This window comes from Tenrec ecaudatus, chromosome 12 (genome assembly GCF_050624435.1).
Source record: "Tenrec ecaudatus isolate mTenEca1 chromosome 12, mTenEca1.hap1, whole genome shotgun sequence".
Taxonomy (NCBI): Eukaryota; Metazoa; Chordata; class Mammalia; order Afrosoricida; family Tenrecidae; genus Tenrec; species Tenrec ecaudatus.
This window is the reverse complement of record NC_134541.1, coordinates 17,880,493-17,898,122: the sequence shown is the minus strand read 5'-3', so window position 1 is coordinate 17,898,122 and position 17,630 is coordinate 17,880,493. Positions and strand designations below refer to the sequence as shown.

Sequence of the window (17,630 nt, the reverse complement as noted above, 5' to 3'; positions counted from 1 at the left end):
CCCAAAGGACACGGAATACTTGCAAGTATGATTAGTGAAATGTAAAGTTATATTTTTCAGGGGGATTAAAAAAGTGTAAGAATTCAGTGGGGGGGGGGGGTGTATGTGTGTTTCCCATCAAGGTAACAAGAAAACCAGGCAAGAGCAGGCATTGGAGACCACAGACCATCGGACACTGTCCACCTCTTTGGCTACACAAACATCCGTGACATCCTTCCACTCATCATTAGCTTCCCATTCGGGAACAAGAACACCTTGACGAACTGCCCTTGATGAAGAGGGATCTGCCCCCAGGAGCCCCCACAGAGCTCCACCCGGTAGTGGCATCACACGGGATGAGATGACCTGGGTTTCCAGTTCTGGAAGTCACCGCAGACCTGAGTGTACATGAAGTACAGCTTACACCGTATCCTTCAGCATCACCGGCGCTCCATAGTGTGAATGTCCGTGTGGGTATGCGCAGGCAGGAAGATGGTCACCGCTGCTACGGTCGCCACGTCTGTCGTTGATTGCAAACCCGTGGTTGACGTTTGCAGTTTCTTTTCTTTTCCCCCCACCCCCGGCTAATGAGTCTGCTCTCTTTGCCCTCCGTCAGCGTCTCGGGTGGTTGGGATGGTTTAGCCGTGACTCGACTTAAACAGGGATGGTCCTCGGGCTGTTGTGCTCTTCTGTTGAACTTGGGCGAGGAAGTGCTGGGAGGCACCTCAGGAAGTCCCCTGGCTTCCGCACAGAGTCGTCCACATGGCTATTGTGTGGCAGGAACTCCACCGTCCTCGGTGACCAGAGTCAACCACTCCAGTCCAATGATCCGGTTCTGTCTGGGTGGCCAATGGCAGGAGGAGCTGGCCACAGTGGGGTGGAGAGCCTCCACGTTTACATCAACGGAACTATTGATGGATGCCCTCCCGATAGAAACCTCCCTCCCTCGGGAACAGAATTAAACCATCAAAGTGCAACGTCCCAAGGGCAGGGAGCAACATTTTTACGCCTGGGGTAGAGTTGGGTGTCATGGTGAGCTCTGTCACTGGACCCACCTTCTGGCTGTAGAAGATACCACACTGCTTGTCAGTGATGTCTACCAAGCATACTGTGTGTGCTGGAGGACCGGGCACCCCACTGCAGTGCCCCCCAGCTGGTACTGTAAGCATTCTGAAGTAAGCTATCTCAAGGTCCCAGAAGTCCTGCTGCTTCTAAGCCATAGAGCCCATGGTGAAGCCAGGACATTTCCACGGGCATGGTCACACCCTCGCACTTGCCTCGTTGCACTATCAGCTCAGAAGCCACACTGGGTGGAGCACCCTGACAGGCACCATGGCGTTCACAAGTCCGTGGAGGTGGTGGTCAGAGAGGGTGAAGGCCCCATGATGGAAAGGGGGTGTGGCCTCATCATCCGGCTACTCGGTGACTAGCCCCTGTGGGCAACCGTGGCACCGGCTAGCTCGCTCTTCAAGCCAGGGAGTCCATGTTGCTAAGTGGATTCCAACCACCCTCCCACTGCTCATGACCATTCTGAGCACGAGCCTAGTGAGCCAGGACGAAGGTGGCAGGGAAGGAGGCTGACATCCGCAGAAGAAGTCATCTTGGCCATGGGCTTGCTGAGAGCCTTCCCCCCTGCAGTGCCCCTCTGGGGGAAACATTGACACCGAACACCAATGTCCTCTCCTGTGCCCACTGGAAAGGGTCCATCCACGGCGGACCTGCGCCTTCACACCTCATGACTCGCCTTCCAGTCTTGCTCTTTCCGTGTTCCCGGTCATCCGGGCAAATTGTCCACCCGGGAGTATACATAGTTTCATAGTTCTGGACTTCAGCCTCTGTTTCCCATCCCCCTGGGAGGGGGGGGGGTGCTGCTGCTAGAACGATCCAAACAAGCCAACCATAACTCTGCCATCTAGTTGATTCTGACTCAGTGGTCAGGCTGGTCTACAAACAGTTACTTTATCCTGGATTATGGGCTATAGTACAATTTTTAATTGCCAGGGGGTGCTGAGTAATTTTTTCTCGGAGCAAAGGCCAAATAAGGGGAATGGGACAGAAGGCCAAATAAGTTTGGAAACTTAAGCTCTAGAGCTGGGGTCGGCAAACTTTGGAGAGAGAAGAGCCAATCCTGCCCGTCACAAAATTTAGAAATGATTTAAGAGCCGTGAATATATTTTTACAAACAAATGAAAACACTATGATCTGAGTAACAGCCATTCGCTTTCCCTGTTTCACTGTAGAACCATATTTACATATCGCAAGAAACACATGGTCCCAGAGCTAGTGTGTGGGAGACAAAGATCTCTCCCAAGTTGTCTCCCCGGATATATGCCACACCCAAGATGCTGTGTGCTACACATGGCAAACGGCCATACACTAGGTCATTCAAAGTAGGTCAGAGGTCATTCTTAAAGGAATCAGCCATCTAGAGCTACCAGGCCGTATAGTCCGACTCACCCAAAGTAGGGCCCACTCCCTTCTGATATTGTTCCCTTGAAGGAGAGTCCAAAGGCAAAGTCGGGAGCACTCAAGGATGACTAGGGTTAGGCTACTATACTGAGTCTAGGGTCCCCCATCTTACCACATATGTACCCCCATTCTCTCCCTTTACCGTTGCGCATGCACCCCTAGGTCATCCCCCTCCTTGTATTGCCCATGTTACAGCCCCTTTCCATGACATAGGTCGTTACCTGTAATCAGGGGAGCTTGCATGCCCCCAAAGATGTATAAGCTTTGGTTAGAAATAAAACCTCATGAGAGCCCTCTCCTGCCCTCTCATCTCCCACCTCCACGTGGACCACCGAGAGGAGCTGAGGTGAGCATGCTACCATGAAATGTGTCTGACTTCTTTATTCTCTCCTATTTCTCTGACTTTACTATAATCTTTATATCTCTTAACCGTACAAGTGTACCTAGTGAACCTGTGATTAGTTGTGGGGGGGCTGGCTACCCCCAACAGTGTGCTGACCCCAGAGCTAGAAGCAGCGGACAACCCTATGCTGTGCTTGCAATTCTGTCCCCTGAAAGCACCCCTCCCCTTTCCCAAGGTCTCTCCGGGCTGTTCCTGTCTTTTGTAACCCTCTGCCTCCGGTGGGTGCCAGGCCCGAGTTTTCTCTTCCTCCAAGGTACTCGCCCTGAGGTCTGCAGGGTTGGCTGGAGAGGCGGCAGCACTGCAGCAGGAATGGACGATAGAAAATTTCACGTGATGATCGAATGCTGTTGTGTGCGACGATCGTCATGGCTGGACAGATCAGAGGACATCCAGTCCACAGTGGGCAGCTCAGGTTGCCTTGTGGCTTAGTGTCGCATGGTCAGACATCCGGCTGGTCTCTATCAGACCTGGTAGCCAGCCAAGAGCTGATTCTCAAAGGACAACTGCTGTCTGTGGGAGAGGACATGACTTTGTCTCAAGTCCTCAAAGTTGCTAGAGGCTCCATGAGGCATCCTTATCTCGTGCGCATTGTAAACACTGCTGGGTCCTAAGTTTCCCTACAAGTAAGTACCTCGCACCGCAGCCTGAGTCCACTTTGGGAGGCATTGAAAACTGGCATCCGTATGAGTTACTCCATCAGCGAGTGGGAGCAGCCCATGCCGATGGAAACAGGACGCCTCCCGAGTCCCGAGATTCACCTAGTGGTATGTCTTCTTTGTAAGGAAGGATCAGCCACTTGCCCCTCACTTTGGGGAGGGGGGGAGGTGGTCTTGATATAGTCTAGACTACTGGGTCTCTAGAAACTTCAGTAACATACCAGGCCCCTGAATTTCCTGGGTGTTCTTGGCAATTTCCTTCCATGTTCCTGGGTCTGACTAAAGCATGTGGCTTCCTGGCTCCTTCCTGCTCACAGGAGCACTTGAATGATGGGTCTAGAGAGGAATATTGAAAGTACCCCGGTCTGGCAGAAGAGCACACAGGTCTGTTGTGGAAGGTGCTCCTGGAAAGCGACGATGGCAAGACCCCTCAGGTTTGGGATGTGTTATCAGCAGAGACCCGTCCCTGGATCAGGACGTCACCGCTTGCTCACACAGGGCTTCAGGAAACAAGAGGGAGACCCTCAGGAGATGGACTGTCTGGGTCGCTGCAGCCATGGCCGCAAACAACTGGGAGGGTGGCCAAGGACGTTCATGTACGTCGGGTGCTAGGTGGCAGAAGCAACTCAGCAAGCCTCTGACGATGTCATCAAGCGGTGCTGGCAGCCGGGTGGGTTTGGTGCCGGGCGGCAGATGAAGCTGTCTGCTTCCAGGAGTTGGGGCTTTGTAAGGCTTCAGGAGCAGTTCCGCTCTGCCCTGCGGGGTGGCTGTGAGTCCGAATGAACTCGGTGGCGATGGATGTTTGGGGTCCCTGCTCACTATGCACAGCACGATCTCATCAGCTGTGGTGGCTCTGTGTTTTGACAAGAGTATGACAAGGAACGCAAACGCTGACAAAACCCTGACATTAAAGCCAACACACCCACAGGGTCCTTCTCGAGCAACCGAGCCCCCTGTGCCTAAGGGTCTTCTGTGTTCATATCGCTAAAGCGGTGGTTCTCAACCTTCCTAATACCGAGCCTTGAATACTGTGCCTCATGTGGTGGGGACCCCCAACCCTAACATTATTTTCGTTGCTATTTCATCACTGTTGTTTTGCTACTGTTATGAAACGGGTGACCGCTGTGAAAGGGTCATTGACTCCCCAACGGGGTCGCGACCCACAGGTTGAGAACCGCTGCTCTAAAGGCAGACACCATGCCGGGTAGAGGAGAGGGTAGCCAAAAAAGGAGGCAGACGCTCACTGAGATGGACTGACATGAGACAATGGGCTCAAGGTACCCATCGTGAGGGTGGCACGGGAGGTGACGGGTGGCAGCGCCAGGGACATCATGGCGGATTAGATTACTGATCTCTAAAAGAATCGGACTTCCAGGGCCTGACAAAGAACCTTTCCCACACACTGCAGAGGGTGGGTGGAGGGAACCTTCTTGGTTCCACAGACGATGGGCGTGCTCACGTGACTCACTGGGGTCAGTGGCATGTGAGTGGACACGCCTGAGGCTTTGGTGCCCCAGTTATTGTCATGCCCCAAATAGCTGCCCCTTCCGTTTGGACCTGGGAAGGGGACAAGTGAGGCAAGCCCCAGCCACATACAGCCTGAAGCCGAGCGGGCCGGCCGAGCCCAGTGTAGGCCGACAGCCCCTGGTGAACCTGCGAGCACTGGCTGTTTTAAACCAGTTTGGGAGGTGATGGTTTGTTACAAAGCATAACTATACTGCCATCCCTACAGCTGAGACACAAAGTCAGATGCCTTAGAAGCCAGAACTCTTGCTGGTTAAAAAAAAAGGTTTTTTAAAAAAAATAATGTTCTAAGTTATCGGACAGGAGCTTCGGTGGCATAACGGGTTACTCATTGGGCTGCTAACCACAAGGTCAGCCATTCAAAAACACCAGCTGCTCCCCAAGAGAAAGACGAGGCTTCTACTCCCATCAAGAGTTACAGTCTCCGAAACCCACAGGGGCAGTTCCACCTGGTCCAGTAGGGGCTGCTGAGAGTCAGTCGACGCCACGTCAGTGAGTGAGACATTGGAACTAGAGGTGACACGAGAATTAAAGAGTCAGGAGAAACACTGGTTTTGACTAATTTTATCCGATGTTGCATTAAACAAACCGATATATATGTACATATATGTATATATATGTTTACTATATTTATGCATGTGTTACATTAGACATTTAACATATGTTTAAATATATACGCTGATATGATGGTGTCATGTCAGGGTTATGGGACATGTCAGTCCCAGTGCCCAGGCCCCCAGAGCTACCCAATGACCCACAGCCTTTGTCGGTGGCCACCATTTAAGAGTATAAAACACTTTCACATTCATGATCTCAGTAAGGCCATCAGGGCTAGTGAGGCAGAAAGATGCACTTCATAGATGAATGGCAAGCCCAGAGAGGCTAAGTGACTGTCCCAAGATCACACTGCTGAAGAGGTGCATCGCACCATGTCCAGTGTGTCCTTCTCTACCCAAGAGCAGCTCCGGTGGATGCAGATGTTCTCACCCACTCAGCCCCGCGTGGCTCCCGGCAGCATGGGGTGCAAGTACAGGCAGAGAGGGGAAGAGGGGTGCAGGAGCTGAGATGGGAATGAGCAAGTCGTTTTTGTGGTCTAGGCCTGGGAACATTGCTCCAGAACCCCAAACTTTCTTTTTTTTTAATTTCATTTTCTTGGGGGCTCTTACAGCTCTTATCACAATCCATACATTGTGTCAAATGCATCGATACATATGTTGCCAACATCTTTTCTAAAACATTTTTCTACTTGAGCCCTTGGTATCAGCTCACTTCCACCCCTCCCTCCCCCAAGTCCCCATGATAATTTGTAAATTCCGCCCCCCCCCCCCTGCGCGTCTTACACCGACTGCTGTCTCCCTTCACCCACTTTTCTGCCCTCTGTCCCCCTGGGAGAGAGGGACCACACATCAATCATTGTGATCAGTTCCTCCTTACTCCCCCACCTTCCCTTACTCTCCTAGTATCGTTGCTCCCCTTATTGGTCCTGAGACGTTTATCTGTCCTGGGTTCCCTGTGTGGTGAGCTCTCATCTGTACCAGTGTACATGTTCTGGTCTAGCCAGATTTGTAAGATAGAATTGGGGTCATGAGAGGAAGCATTAAAGAACTAGAGGAAGGTAGTGTGTTTTGTCGGTGCTATACTGCACCCTGACTGGCTCATCTCTTCTTTGTGGCCCTTCTGACAGGGGGTGTCCAACTGACTACTGACGGGCTTTGCGTCTCCACTCTGCCCTCCCCCTCATTCCCAGTGATATGATTTTTGTTTTGAGTCTTTGATGCCTGATATCTGATCCCATCAATACTGCATGATCACATCGGCTGGTGTGCTTTTTCCATTTCCATATGGGCTTTGTTGCTTCTGAGTTAGATGGCCGCTTTTTTATCTTCAAGCCTTTAAGACCCCAGATGTTATATCTTTTGCTAGCTGGGCACCATCAGCTTTCTTCACAGTTGCTTATGTACCTGCTTTGTCTTCAGCGATCGTGTTGGGCAGGTGAGCATCACAGAGTGCCGTGTTAGAACACACTGTCCAGAACCAAAAACGTAACTGCTGTCAGGTTCCCCTGTGGGTTTTCAAGGCTGCTAATCTTTCCAGTAGAAAATCTAATCTTTCTCTAAAGGAGCAGCAGGTGGTTTTGAACTTGTGGTTCCCAACCCAACTCATAACCCACTGGTTCTCAACCTTCTTAATGCTATGACGCTTTCATACAGTTCCTCATGTGTGATGACCCCCAATCATAAAATTATTCTCATTGCTACTTCATCACTGTCATTTTCTTACTGTTATGGTTCGGGCGACCCCTGTGAAAGGGTTGTTCGACCCCCAAAGGGGTCACGGCCCACAGATTGAGAACCACTGCTTAGGCTAAGGCTCCAGAAAGCAAGATGTTAATCCCAAGCTCCCCCACCCACTCCTTCCCTAGCTGCTCAGACACTTGAGACACACAAACACGGGACAGCCGTGTCAGGGAAGGCAGAGTGGGGGTGGGAGCAGACAGGCTGAGCCTCGGTGATAAACTCCAGCCCCTTCTCTGAAGAGGGACAGCCTGGGCCAAGGGCCAGGAAGCCTGGGAGTGGCCAAGGCCTCAAACTCCAAGGACTGTCCTCAGCCGAGAGGACACACTTAGCATGCGCCCTTCCCTGTCAACCCTCTCTGGTCCGGCCCCACCGCAGGTTGCAGGGTCTCAGCCCCACTCCCAGGCCATGCTGACTGCACACTTAAATTCCTCGGAATCCATCAAACTCAGAAACATTAGCATGGACTGGCTTCCCTTTCCCTTGCTTATAAACAAACCCACCTACCACCATCCAGCTAAGCACAGCTCACAGGAATGCCAGAGAAGCTATCCAAGACGGTAATTCTTCACAGAAACAGCTAAGGGGAGGGTGGGTTTGAACAGCTAACTCCATGATTAGCAGGCCACCGTCTAACCCTCAGCCCCACAGAGCCATTCTGCGGACTTATTGTGCGCTTGGAAAACATGGTAAAGTGCTTCTTGTATGCTATGCACCTCACAGCACTGGCTTCACTTAATCCTCTCCCATTCCCCTGCGATTATGGTAGAAGGGACTGAGGGAGGCCGAGTCACAAGGTCGGGGGGCGGGGGGGAACAGACCACACCCCTCCTTCCTGTGCACCTCTAATAAGTGAGTGGGTGTGGGGAGGCGGGTTGTGGAGGCAGCTCTGCTTTGAGGTTCGGCACTGTTTGGGCTATAAACTCACTGAAGGCAAGACCATGTCCGTCCGACTGCCCGGCCCAGCTGCCGCCAAGTCACTGGCTCAGTGCACCCTGGTGTGACACAGCCGGACAGGGCTCCACTGGGCTGCCAATGGCAGATTTTTCATCACTAGCCTGCCAGGCCTTTCTTCCCAGTGCCTGTGAGTGGACTTAAAACTTACAGCCTCTCAGTGAGTAGCTGAGCATGGGTCCCGGCATCTCAACCAGTGCCCCTCTAACTCGGACTGAGGGGATGCTGAGTGGGACTGGACGCTGCTGCGGTGGCACTCTGCCAGCTCGAAGCCAGCCTGCTCTGTCTGGACGGCACACTGGCTGTGCGTCGTGTTGCTGGCTTTCTGGTGACGTCGTGCTGGCTTCTGATGAACGGTTGCCACAGCTCATGACAATGGCCACGGTCACTATCAGCTTGTGTAAAGCCTTTGTGCCTTGGCCCACTTCTAGGGGCAGTTGCAGTGGCTACACCACTAGGGACTGCTGGGGCCGAGCAGCAAAATGCCCATGCTGCCAGCTGACCAGCAAGTACCAACCTGCCCTCCCACCGATGAAATAGGAGCACCTGTCTTCCAGGCTGTGGTTCACTTACTTCCAAGGGGGCTCTCGGGGCCACGTCTGAAGGTGCTCAGATCGCACAGCCCCTCTACGGGGCTGACCGCCCCCTGGACAGCCACGTGGGTTTTAGCATGGGAAGGTGGGCTACTGCAGATGCAGTTAGGTTAGAATTTCTCACCTTTCCTCCCTTTTGACCCATTTTAAATTTGTTTATATTGCCTGCTTTACTCTGCTGTTGTTAGGTTTTGTTTAAGGTTTTTCTGTAGTCACTGGACTAATGTTTCCTTGGGGGCATGGCAGGGGAGGTTGGGGGAAATGTGGAGCTAATAATGAGTACAAGAAGGAAGAAAATATTCTAAAATTGATTGTGATCCTGATCATATAACTCTTCTTGATCTGATTGGGCTACTGAATTGTATGATAAGTGAATTATATGCCAATGAAATCGGTTGTTGTTATTTTAAGTGTGTATTTTGGACTCCACTTGGGAAGCAGGCTCAGTTCCGCAGGCTCACACTAAGTCCACGTGAACCCCAGCCGCCACATGTCCGAGCGAGACTAGAACTGGTGTGAAGAGACGGGTGGGCCTCACAGCTCTGAGGGGCAGTTTCTCCTTGAGTTGGTTCCTGTAACAAAAAGCCATCAACAGTTTGGGAAGAACATGTCACCAGGCAGAGCCGAGGAAAAGGAGTGGCCGGAAGGGTCGGTAAATGATCTAGCCCAACTCCCCACCCCCACTGGTTTCTGACCCAGACCCAGCTGAGTGCCTGCTTCAAGGTCACACAGCGCAGGCTGTGGTAGAACTGATCTGGAGCTGAGGGTTCGGGCTCCTGCCTGGGAGGCTCACCGAGCCTCCTGACAGTCTGGCTTGAAGTCTGCCTTCCTTCAATCCCAGCGGCTTGAGGTAGGGATAGGGAAGGGGCTGGAGAAGCTGCAGCAATGTGTACAAGCTGTTCTCACTGCCTTGTCCTGTCTGCCCTCCCTCCCAGCAGGCTCTTGTCCCAGGCATTGATGTGTCTGCTCTGGAAGACTGAGAGCCCCCGGGGCGGGAATGGACCAGTGTCAGCGCTGTCTCCTCCGCTCCACTGTAGGCCTGGGGGATGGGCTGGGGTGGGCACGGCCCTCCCAGAGAGGATGTGTATCAGTGGACCCCAGCACCTGACTCGCAGGCCTGATCCCTCACAAGGGTTGGCGCTGTTGGAAGACTCTCGGCGGGGCAGTCAGGCCGTGTGAGGACGTTGTACCCTAGGGGACTAGAGCTTTCAGCAGACACTGCACGGGGCTGCCAAGTGAATGGGCAGGTCCAAGGCCTTCCCGTGTACAGCGAGCCCCACGGCCTCCTTCCAGTGAACTTTGTACCTCTTCCTCAAGGTTCCTTCTGTGAGCCTTATCTCTGCTCCTTGGACTGCTCGGTGGCAGGCTGGCTGCTCTAGCCCTCGGGGCTGCAGGGCGAGGATATGGCAGGCAGGGAGAGGAGGCATGGGATGTGCAGAAGTCACACAAGCTGGGCGGGCCTGCTTCAATGAAGGAGCAAATACGTGGTTTGTGATGCTGACTCAGGCTCCACTGGTGACAAAGCAGCACCGTCTGAGTGCCCGGCGCTGGCCTCCTGCCACCAGGCGAGCTCACGCACAGCGGACCTCCCGGAAGGTTCTGGAAAGGAAGACACAGACCGCTGGGACGTGAGGCTGCACTCCCTCATTTAGTTCCATTTGCTTGTTGACACCCACGGGCCGTGCGTCTAACGTGGCAAGAGCCAGTCTCTCGACACAACCTGGTGCCCCGACTCTGACAGACACGGGTGGAAAAGGAGTGTCAGGGTGCGAGCCCTCTGCCATCCCTCACGGCCTACAGAACCTCTGGCTCAGCAGCTGGGGCCACAGGCACTTTTCAAAGCGGGAGACCCAGACCCCAAGCGGCACACCCGCGGGTGTCTGTTACCACTGGCTTCGCCGGTGATGCCACGCAGTTTTGAGCGCTGCTGCCGTGAGCACAAAGGGCGGTACTTCCCCTAGTCCCGCGCCCCCTCCCCACTCTTCAGGTGAGGACAGGGGGGGTCTGGTGAGATGCAACAGCGTGCTCCCCGCCAGACCTTGCTTCCTCGTCTGAACAGTGGTGGGGAGACCTGGGAGCCAGGGAAGTGCCGCACACGGCAGTGCCAGCCTTGGAACTCGGGTCTCGCAGTACCGGAGCCACAGCCGTGCCGTCTGACAAGGGATGGAGAGCGCTCCCTACCAAACAGCAAGTGGTGGGTGGGAGGCTGTGGTCACAGACACCGGCCGACCTGAGTCCATCCAGTGCCGGGTCTGAAGCGGACCTGTGTGAGAACACCTGGAGGTCTGAGTGTCACCAAGGAACTTCCAGAGTGCTCCGTGGCTGTGACCTTTTGATGCACAACAGGAAACTCAGTCTGAGGCTGCAATCCCCTCAAGCACCTGCCTTGCCCAGAGTGTGGGGAGGGGTGTCTGCTCCACCGGGCAGCCCTCGCAGCTTGGCAATGCACTTGAAATGTCATAGCGCTTCTCCTGCTGGGGGGCTGGGGGGGAGGGGTGACAATACAACATGTCCTACAATCTGATCAACTCAAACAAACCCACGTGTTAAATACATCTTTATAGAAAATAAAATCTCCCCGGAAACATGTCCAGACCTCAAGCCCCTCGTAGCGTAGGCGTGGGTTAAGCCAGTCAAGCGTGGTGTCAATGGTCTGATCTGGGGGCAGTAAGGGGGAATCCAAGACGCTTCAAGAGTGATTATCCAGAAGGTGAGACTTTGGGAGAGCCTGGGGGAGGGGAAAGGACCCGTGTGGTGGGTGCTGTCAGATAAGTGGTGGACTGCTCATCTTAAGGTTGGCAGTTCAAACCCACCAGCCGCTCTGCAGAAGGGAGTGGAGGCTGCCTGGTCCAGTAAAGACTGACAGCCTAGGATCCCGGCAGAGCGCACGGCACTGGGGCTTGGCTTTTGGTGTGTGGAGAGGGACGCGGTGGTGTCCCATCAGTGTGCAGCCTGGCCTTGTGAGATGGAGGTGGCTCGAGTGCTGAGCCTAAAGAGAAGGCCACAGAACAACTAGGCCAGAGACAAGTGTGGCAGGGCAGAGCAGGGCAAGCTCAAGGCCAGCTGAAGAGGCCTGGGTTTGTTTGGGGCGAGTAAGAGGTGGGCAGGGCCAGAGTCAGGCCACTACTTGCTAAGGGCAAGACTGGCTTCTTGCCTGCACACGCCACAGGGGACCTCTGATCTTACTTCTTTCTGAACGATCATGGTCCAGATGGAAAACTGCCTCGGACCCAGCAGGCTGACCAAGGACACCCATCACTTGGCTAAAGCACCACAGTGCGGCAGGCCACAACGAGGACGTGCAAAATTACCTGGACTCCGCTTCCAATGCCTCCTTATTCCTATACCGGCCTGTTTCCCGGCTCAGTCTGAGCACAGAAAACAGCCTGGAAGGAGGGAATGAACACCACCCGCCAGGATTTTGGTTCGTAAAAAGGCAATTAGTGTTCTAAACAACAAAACACAAAACACCCCACAGGCATCTCCGCACAACACAGGGTGTCTGGGTGGATCTTGGTTTCCTTGACCAGGAGCGGCTGCCGTGGATATTACTGAAACCTAACCGAGCATCTGCTCCGAGGGGAAACGGCCAGCTTACTGCCTCAGGGACCAAAACACGTGGGTGAAAGTCCCGACCGCAAAGTGCGAAGCTGCCGACCGCTCGGCCGAGTCGCTCCACTCTCTAGGCCCGATTTCGGCAGCCCATCTGCAGCCAGGTGCCCTATTTAACATTGCCGAAATAAACCAACACTAGACCCGGGGTGGGGTTTCAGGTGACCGGCGGTTTTCTAAAGAACCCGGCTGGAACTCGAAGCTGGTGCGAAATGGGCCGGGTGGGAAGTGGGGGCCAACCTTTTATAAATATCAGCATTCAACACGGAGTCTAAGCAAGACTACCCCCGGGGGTCAGGAAGATGGGGTGAGCGGTCCCGAGGCGAGGCCCTGACCTCCCCACAGCCACGCCCCGGAGCGCCCAGCCATCTGGAGTTAGAAGAGGTGTCCTATGCGACTAAGGTCAGGTCCTGGCAGGGACACCCAGGGCCCGGCTGAAGGGGTGTTTGTGGCGCAGGCCAACATCGCTAGGACAAGTGGAGACCAGAGCTTCCTCTGTGCTCCAGGAGACCGGACCACGGGGCCACCTAACTAAGATCCAGACGAGACGGGGTGTCGGCCCGCACCCCGCTGCTGTCCCTTCTGCTTCCCCTTTATTTCTTGTAATTGTCCCGCTTAGAACTGAAACCGGAGCTCTGGGGAGGTAGTCCTGGGGAGAAGGCTTTCAGATACCAAAACCCATAGGTCCCGTACCAGCCCAGTAGGCCGAACAGGGTCCCGAACACTTTCTGGGCGAAGTCGTGGAAGTAAACGGCTGTGCAGAGGAACATCAGCACCCAGAGGAAGGTCAGGGCGCCCAGGGCGATGACCAGGCCGGTGATGGCGGCGTGGAGGCGCTGCTTGCGCTGCGTCTTCACCCCGTGCAGCACGGCCATCTCCTCCACGATCATGAGGGCGCAGAAGGTCAGCAGGAAGGAGTGGCCAGAGATGTCGAAGCCGTGCCAGAAGCCGCCCGCCCCGTGACACTGCTGCTTGCTCCCGAGCTCCCTCCGCAGCCCGTCCAGGGTGGGCGAGCCGTAGCAGCTGCCCGTGTAGTGCTCGACCTTGTAGAAGAACGTGGTGCACCCGTACCAGATGGCCGTGCCCACCAGCAGAGTGGTCAGCCGCCGCAGGACCAGCCCGGGCTTGCCCGTCAGCTGGTAGGTGGTGAGGGCAATGAAAGGCAGCAGGAGGATGAAGGTCCAGGCCCAGGCTACTTTGACAAAATACCTGGCAGAGGAGAAAAGAGCAAGTGACCAGATGGGGCATGGCGGAGGGAAAACACGCCACAAGACGGGTCTCTGGATTCCCGACAGGGTAAATCACTGCGAGAGCTCCCGAGGGGCGGCTACGTTCCTTCCCGAAGTACTTTAATCCTTAGTTAGCAACCCCTTAACAATGCCCTCTGAGGTTTGCCCATTTGACAGATTGAAAATGGTGTGGTGAAGTGCTGGGCCGCAAATCCAAAGGTCAGCAGTTCCAACCCACCAGGCGCCCTGAGGGAAAAAGAGGCTACCGGCTTCTGTTAGGATTACAGCCTGGAGAGGGGAGGGGGGAGAAGAAGACGATTACAGCCTTGGGCAGCCATGAAATATACAACTTTCCTCTAGTTCCTAAATACTTCCTGCCCTCCCCACTCTCCACTGTCATGATCCCAATTCTACCTTACAAATTCCTCTAGACCAGAGGATGGACGCTGGTGCAGATAGGAACTGGAAACACAGGGAAGTCAGGACAGATGATCCCTTCAGGACCAGTGCTGAGAGTGCCGATACCAGGAGGGTGGAGGGAGGATGGGTTGGAAAGGGGGAACCGAATACAAGGATCTACATATAACCCCCTCTCTGGGGGTTGGACAACAGATAAGTGGGTGAAGGGAGATGTAGGACAATGTACGATATGACAAAATAATAATAATGTATAAATTATCAAGGGTTCATGAGGGAGGGGAAGCGGGAAGAGAGGAAAATGAGCTGATGTCAAGGGTTCAAGCAGAAAGCAAATGTTTTGATAATGATGATGGCAACAAATGTACAAATGTGCTTGACATCATGGATGGATGGATGGATGCATGCATGGATTGTGATAAGAGTTGTACGAGTCCCTAATAAAAATGTTTTAAAAAACCCAAAAAGATTACAGCCTTGGAAGCCCTCAGGGCAGCTCTATGGTGTCCCCCTGGGATCACTCTGAGGCCGAATCGACTCCATGTCAGTGGGGTTTACAGACAAAGGTTCACAGAGTTGTGCCCAGGGCAGAAGGAGCTAAGTGGTGGTGGAGCTGGGACCCGATCCAGGGCCTGTGAGCGGCTCAGGAAAGTTATAGTAATCGACCACTTGCCAAGTCCGCTGGCAACACGTGGGCTACCAGCAAGCACAGGGGAGAGCCGGGTTGGGCGGGTCCCAAGCCCAGGCTCCCCCACCCCACTGAGGCAGGCACGGTCTTCGAGCCACCCAGCTCCATGCTAAAGGAGCTGGTTCCCCAAGACCTGGACACCTCCAAGCTCGATGACCCAGTTTCAAATCCTGACTCTGAACTCACTCACCCCTCTAAGCCCCTTTCCTCAGCTGTTCACAGAACGATGGGGGCCACGTGACTGCTTTGTGTGTCCCTTTGCTAATATTCTGCTGTTGAGGAGAACACACACAGCAAACATGTGCAGATTCAACAGCTCTGCACGTGCACTTTAGGGACACAGGGGACATCCCTGAGTTGAACAATCATTCTCACTCACCCTCCATCACCGAGTTGTTCATCCTTTGAGAACCGAAATGCAACGCCATCCACGGTTCCCGCCTGATTTTTTTTGAGTTGCTACTGACAATCTCATGCCAAACGGTTCTTTTAAAAGCACAGCGTTTGTCTTTTAAACTAGGTAAGCGGACCCACTGCTCTGTTGGTTGGTTTTCAGAAGGTTGCAGGGGATATCTTTAAGTTTAAAGCTGATCTGTGGGTGGCAATGGTTTCCAGGCTTCATCCAGCCTCCAGGGCTGTACAAAGTTCATAAGAATGTGAAATGTGTTCTGCAATTCCAACCCCCACTCCCACACACACACCCCACCTTTGATCAGATTTCTTCTATGAAATCCGATCAAAATATCCTGTAATGGCAGCTGGGCACCCTCCAATTACTCCGGTCTCATGGCAGAGGGGGTACACATCCCAGACCTTCCTCCTTCCTATTCCTAAGTCGTCTTCCTCAGCTTCTTTAGGCGAATGGAGACCAAGTGCTGTGCCTTAGCTGGTCACCTGAAAGGGTTTTCAAGACCCTACGCCCCCCACAACCTTATCAGGCCGATCAACAGGGCTGTCCCATGAAACCAAGTGAAAAACCTCCACACCAAGGAACCCCACCCCTTGAGCGACTGGGTTGTCCATAAGCAGCCCAAACAGCTATTGTTTTGGGTTGCTGTCGTAAATACATCCATCCCACAGGGAGCGGGCTGCTTCCAGGCCCCATGGTTCAGGAGTTCCTTTCAGTAATTAGCACAGAGGCTTGGAACTTAGAGCCAGAATCCTTGGCTACCCCCCCCCCCCACCAAACACTAGGCACTTGCCTACCAGGCTGCCTGGCTCGGAGCCCCCCCAGACAGCACCCAGCAGCAGCTGTCTTGTCGGCTTCCCATGTGCTCACGAAAGGTGGCTGACCTGGGGACCTGGTTGTGGCAAACACAAGCAAGAGACCCAGGGACACTACCACTCTCACGATCTATTCTTAGGCCGGCTGTGCAGGGTGGGTGAGGAAGGAACGAAGGGAGGAGGGCCAAGGACAAAAGGACTCTTCCCAGAATCCCAAAGTTTCTCAGATACCAACGGAAGGGCCTGCCGCTGAAATTGCACTGCCATGCAAGGATCTCACCAGAGCCAAGGTCTGCCTGACATTTGACACCTGGGAGAGAAACCAGAAGTTTAAGTAGCTAACCCAAGTCGGGCCTTCTTTCAAGAGGCTCTGCACACAAGTCTGAAGCAAAAGCTGGGCTGGAATCAAGGGATGCGCTTGGCCTTTCAGACCTCTTATTATTGCGGCAATGCTGATGTGCAATACGCTTAGCAATCCAGGCCAAAAAAAGGAGTAGGCAGGCAGAGTTCCAATGGCTTCAAAGTGCCCCTCTGTGATTGCTGCGCTGGGCGGCTGCCATGCACTTTGGGTGAGTGAGAAGATCCAAGGAAATTCAGGGGAAAGGTGACCGGCTGCATTGCTGGAGCCTCTTCCGCGCCAGATCCCAGCCGCGGGGGGCAAGGCTGTCAGTGGTGGGGCGGCGGGAGAAGGTGGGCCATTTTCACAGGCTGGGGGAATCGATAGAGACTTGAGGATCGTAACAAAAGCAGGTAAGGGTGGCAGCGCCCAGCTCCTAACCCCAAAGAAAACCAGGGGAAGGGGGTGGTATCCGAAACCTCGGCTGCGTCACCTGGCCCCCACCCCGACACTCGCACATCGCCCAGCCGGACACTGTTGGGCCAAGCTCAGGCTACCTGGTTTGGGTTTGCAGACGCGGGTTTGGGGGGCCACTAGCCCCTCCATCGCAACGCGCGCGCGAACTGCTGCTGTCACAAAAGTTTGGGAGAAGAGCTCACCCCCCTTAAGGAACCCCTCGTCCGAGAAGCTAACTCCTCGGGCGAGTCGCCCGTCCGCCAGACTGCAGCCAGGCCCGGTGCCCGCCGAAGGCGGCGGCAGGCCGGCTCAAGGGGGGGCAGGAGAGGGGCAGGGGTGAACTCACATGTTGAGGACGTTGCGCTTGTTGCTGAGGTAGCTCTCGGGCAGCGGGGACAGCTCCTTGAGGACGGAGCCCATCAGCATGCACGTCACCAGCGCCCACGGCAGGTAGCGCCGCACGGCCGCCCGCACCAGGGTCCCCCGGAGGAACCACGCGCACCGCTCCAGATGATCCATGTCCGACCTCGTCGGCCACCGTCCGCCGCCGCGGGCCCTCTCGGCCACCGTCGCACCTTTCAGGCGGGTGCTCCGCCTCCCTCGGAGCGGAGGGCGTGGCCGCGCGCGGCCCCACCCCTTGGCTGAGAGTTGGCGCGCCGGGGTCCGCGCGCTCCCCCTTCCGGTGACGGGCGGGTACTGCAGCGCGCTCATCTCCCAACGCCTGCTACCAGGCGGCAGTGCGCCGTGCACGGCAGGTTCGAATCTCACTCTGCACCCGGGGACTTGGGGCGTGCC

At 54.7% G+C, this 17,630-nt stretch overlaps 1 protein-coding gene across 3 annotated transcripts; it reads right to left on the bottom strand.

The window, feature by feature from the left end:
- Positions 1-6,368: 6,368 nt before the first annotated feature.
- Positions 6,369-17,422, bottom strand: FITM2 (fat storage inducing transmembrane protein 2). Of its 3 annotated transcripts, XR_012779121.1 has the most exons (4): positions 17,182-17,422; positions 13,178-13,693; positions 10,178-10,471; positions 6,369-9,444 (listed from the first exon to the last, which is right to left on the bottom strand). XR_012779121.1 is itself a non-coding variant. In XM_075528722.1 (3 exons), coding segments are annotated over exons 1-3 (690 nt in total). In that variant the 5' UTR covers positions 17,355-17,422; the 3' UTR covers positions 6,369-10,470. The 3 variants fall into 3 exon arrangements, 2 of the variants coding, with proteins under 2 accessions (XP_075384837.1, XP_075384836.1); XM_075528722.1 differs by having other exon boundaries at positions 6,369-10,471; XM_075528721.1 differs by lacking the exons at positions 6,369-9,444; positions 10,178-10,471 and having other exon boundaries at positions 11,414-13,693; positions 17,182-17,419.
- Between the last annotated feature and the right edge of the window lie 208 nt (positions 17,423-17,630).

Bases quoted from the DNA above. Each gene is read 5' to 3' on its own strand.
- FITM2 (XM_075528721.1), bottom strand. From the start codon at position 17,354: ATGGATCATCTGGAGCGGTGCGCGTGGTTCCTCCGGGGGACCCTGGTG. The intron at 13,694-17,181 runs GTGAGTTCACCC...CTCCTCTGCCAG, and splicing joins AAGCGCAACGTCCTCAACAT to GTATTTTGTCAAAGTAGCCT.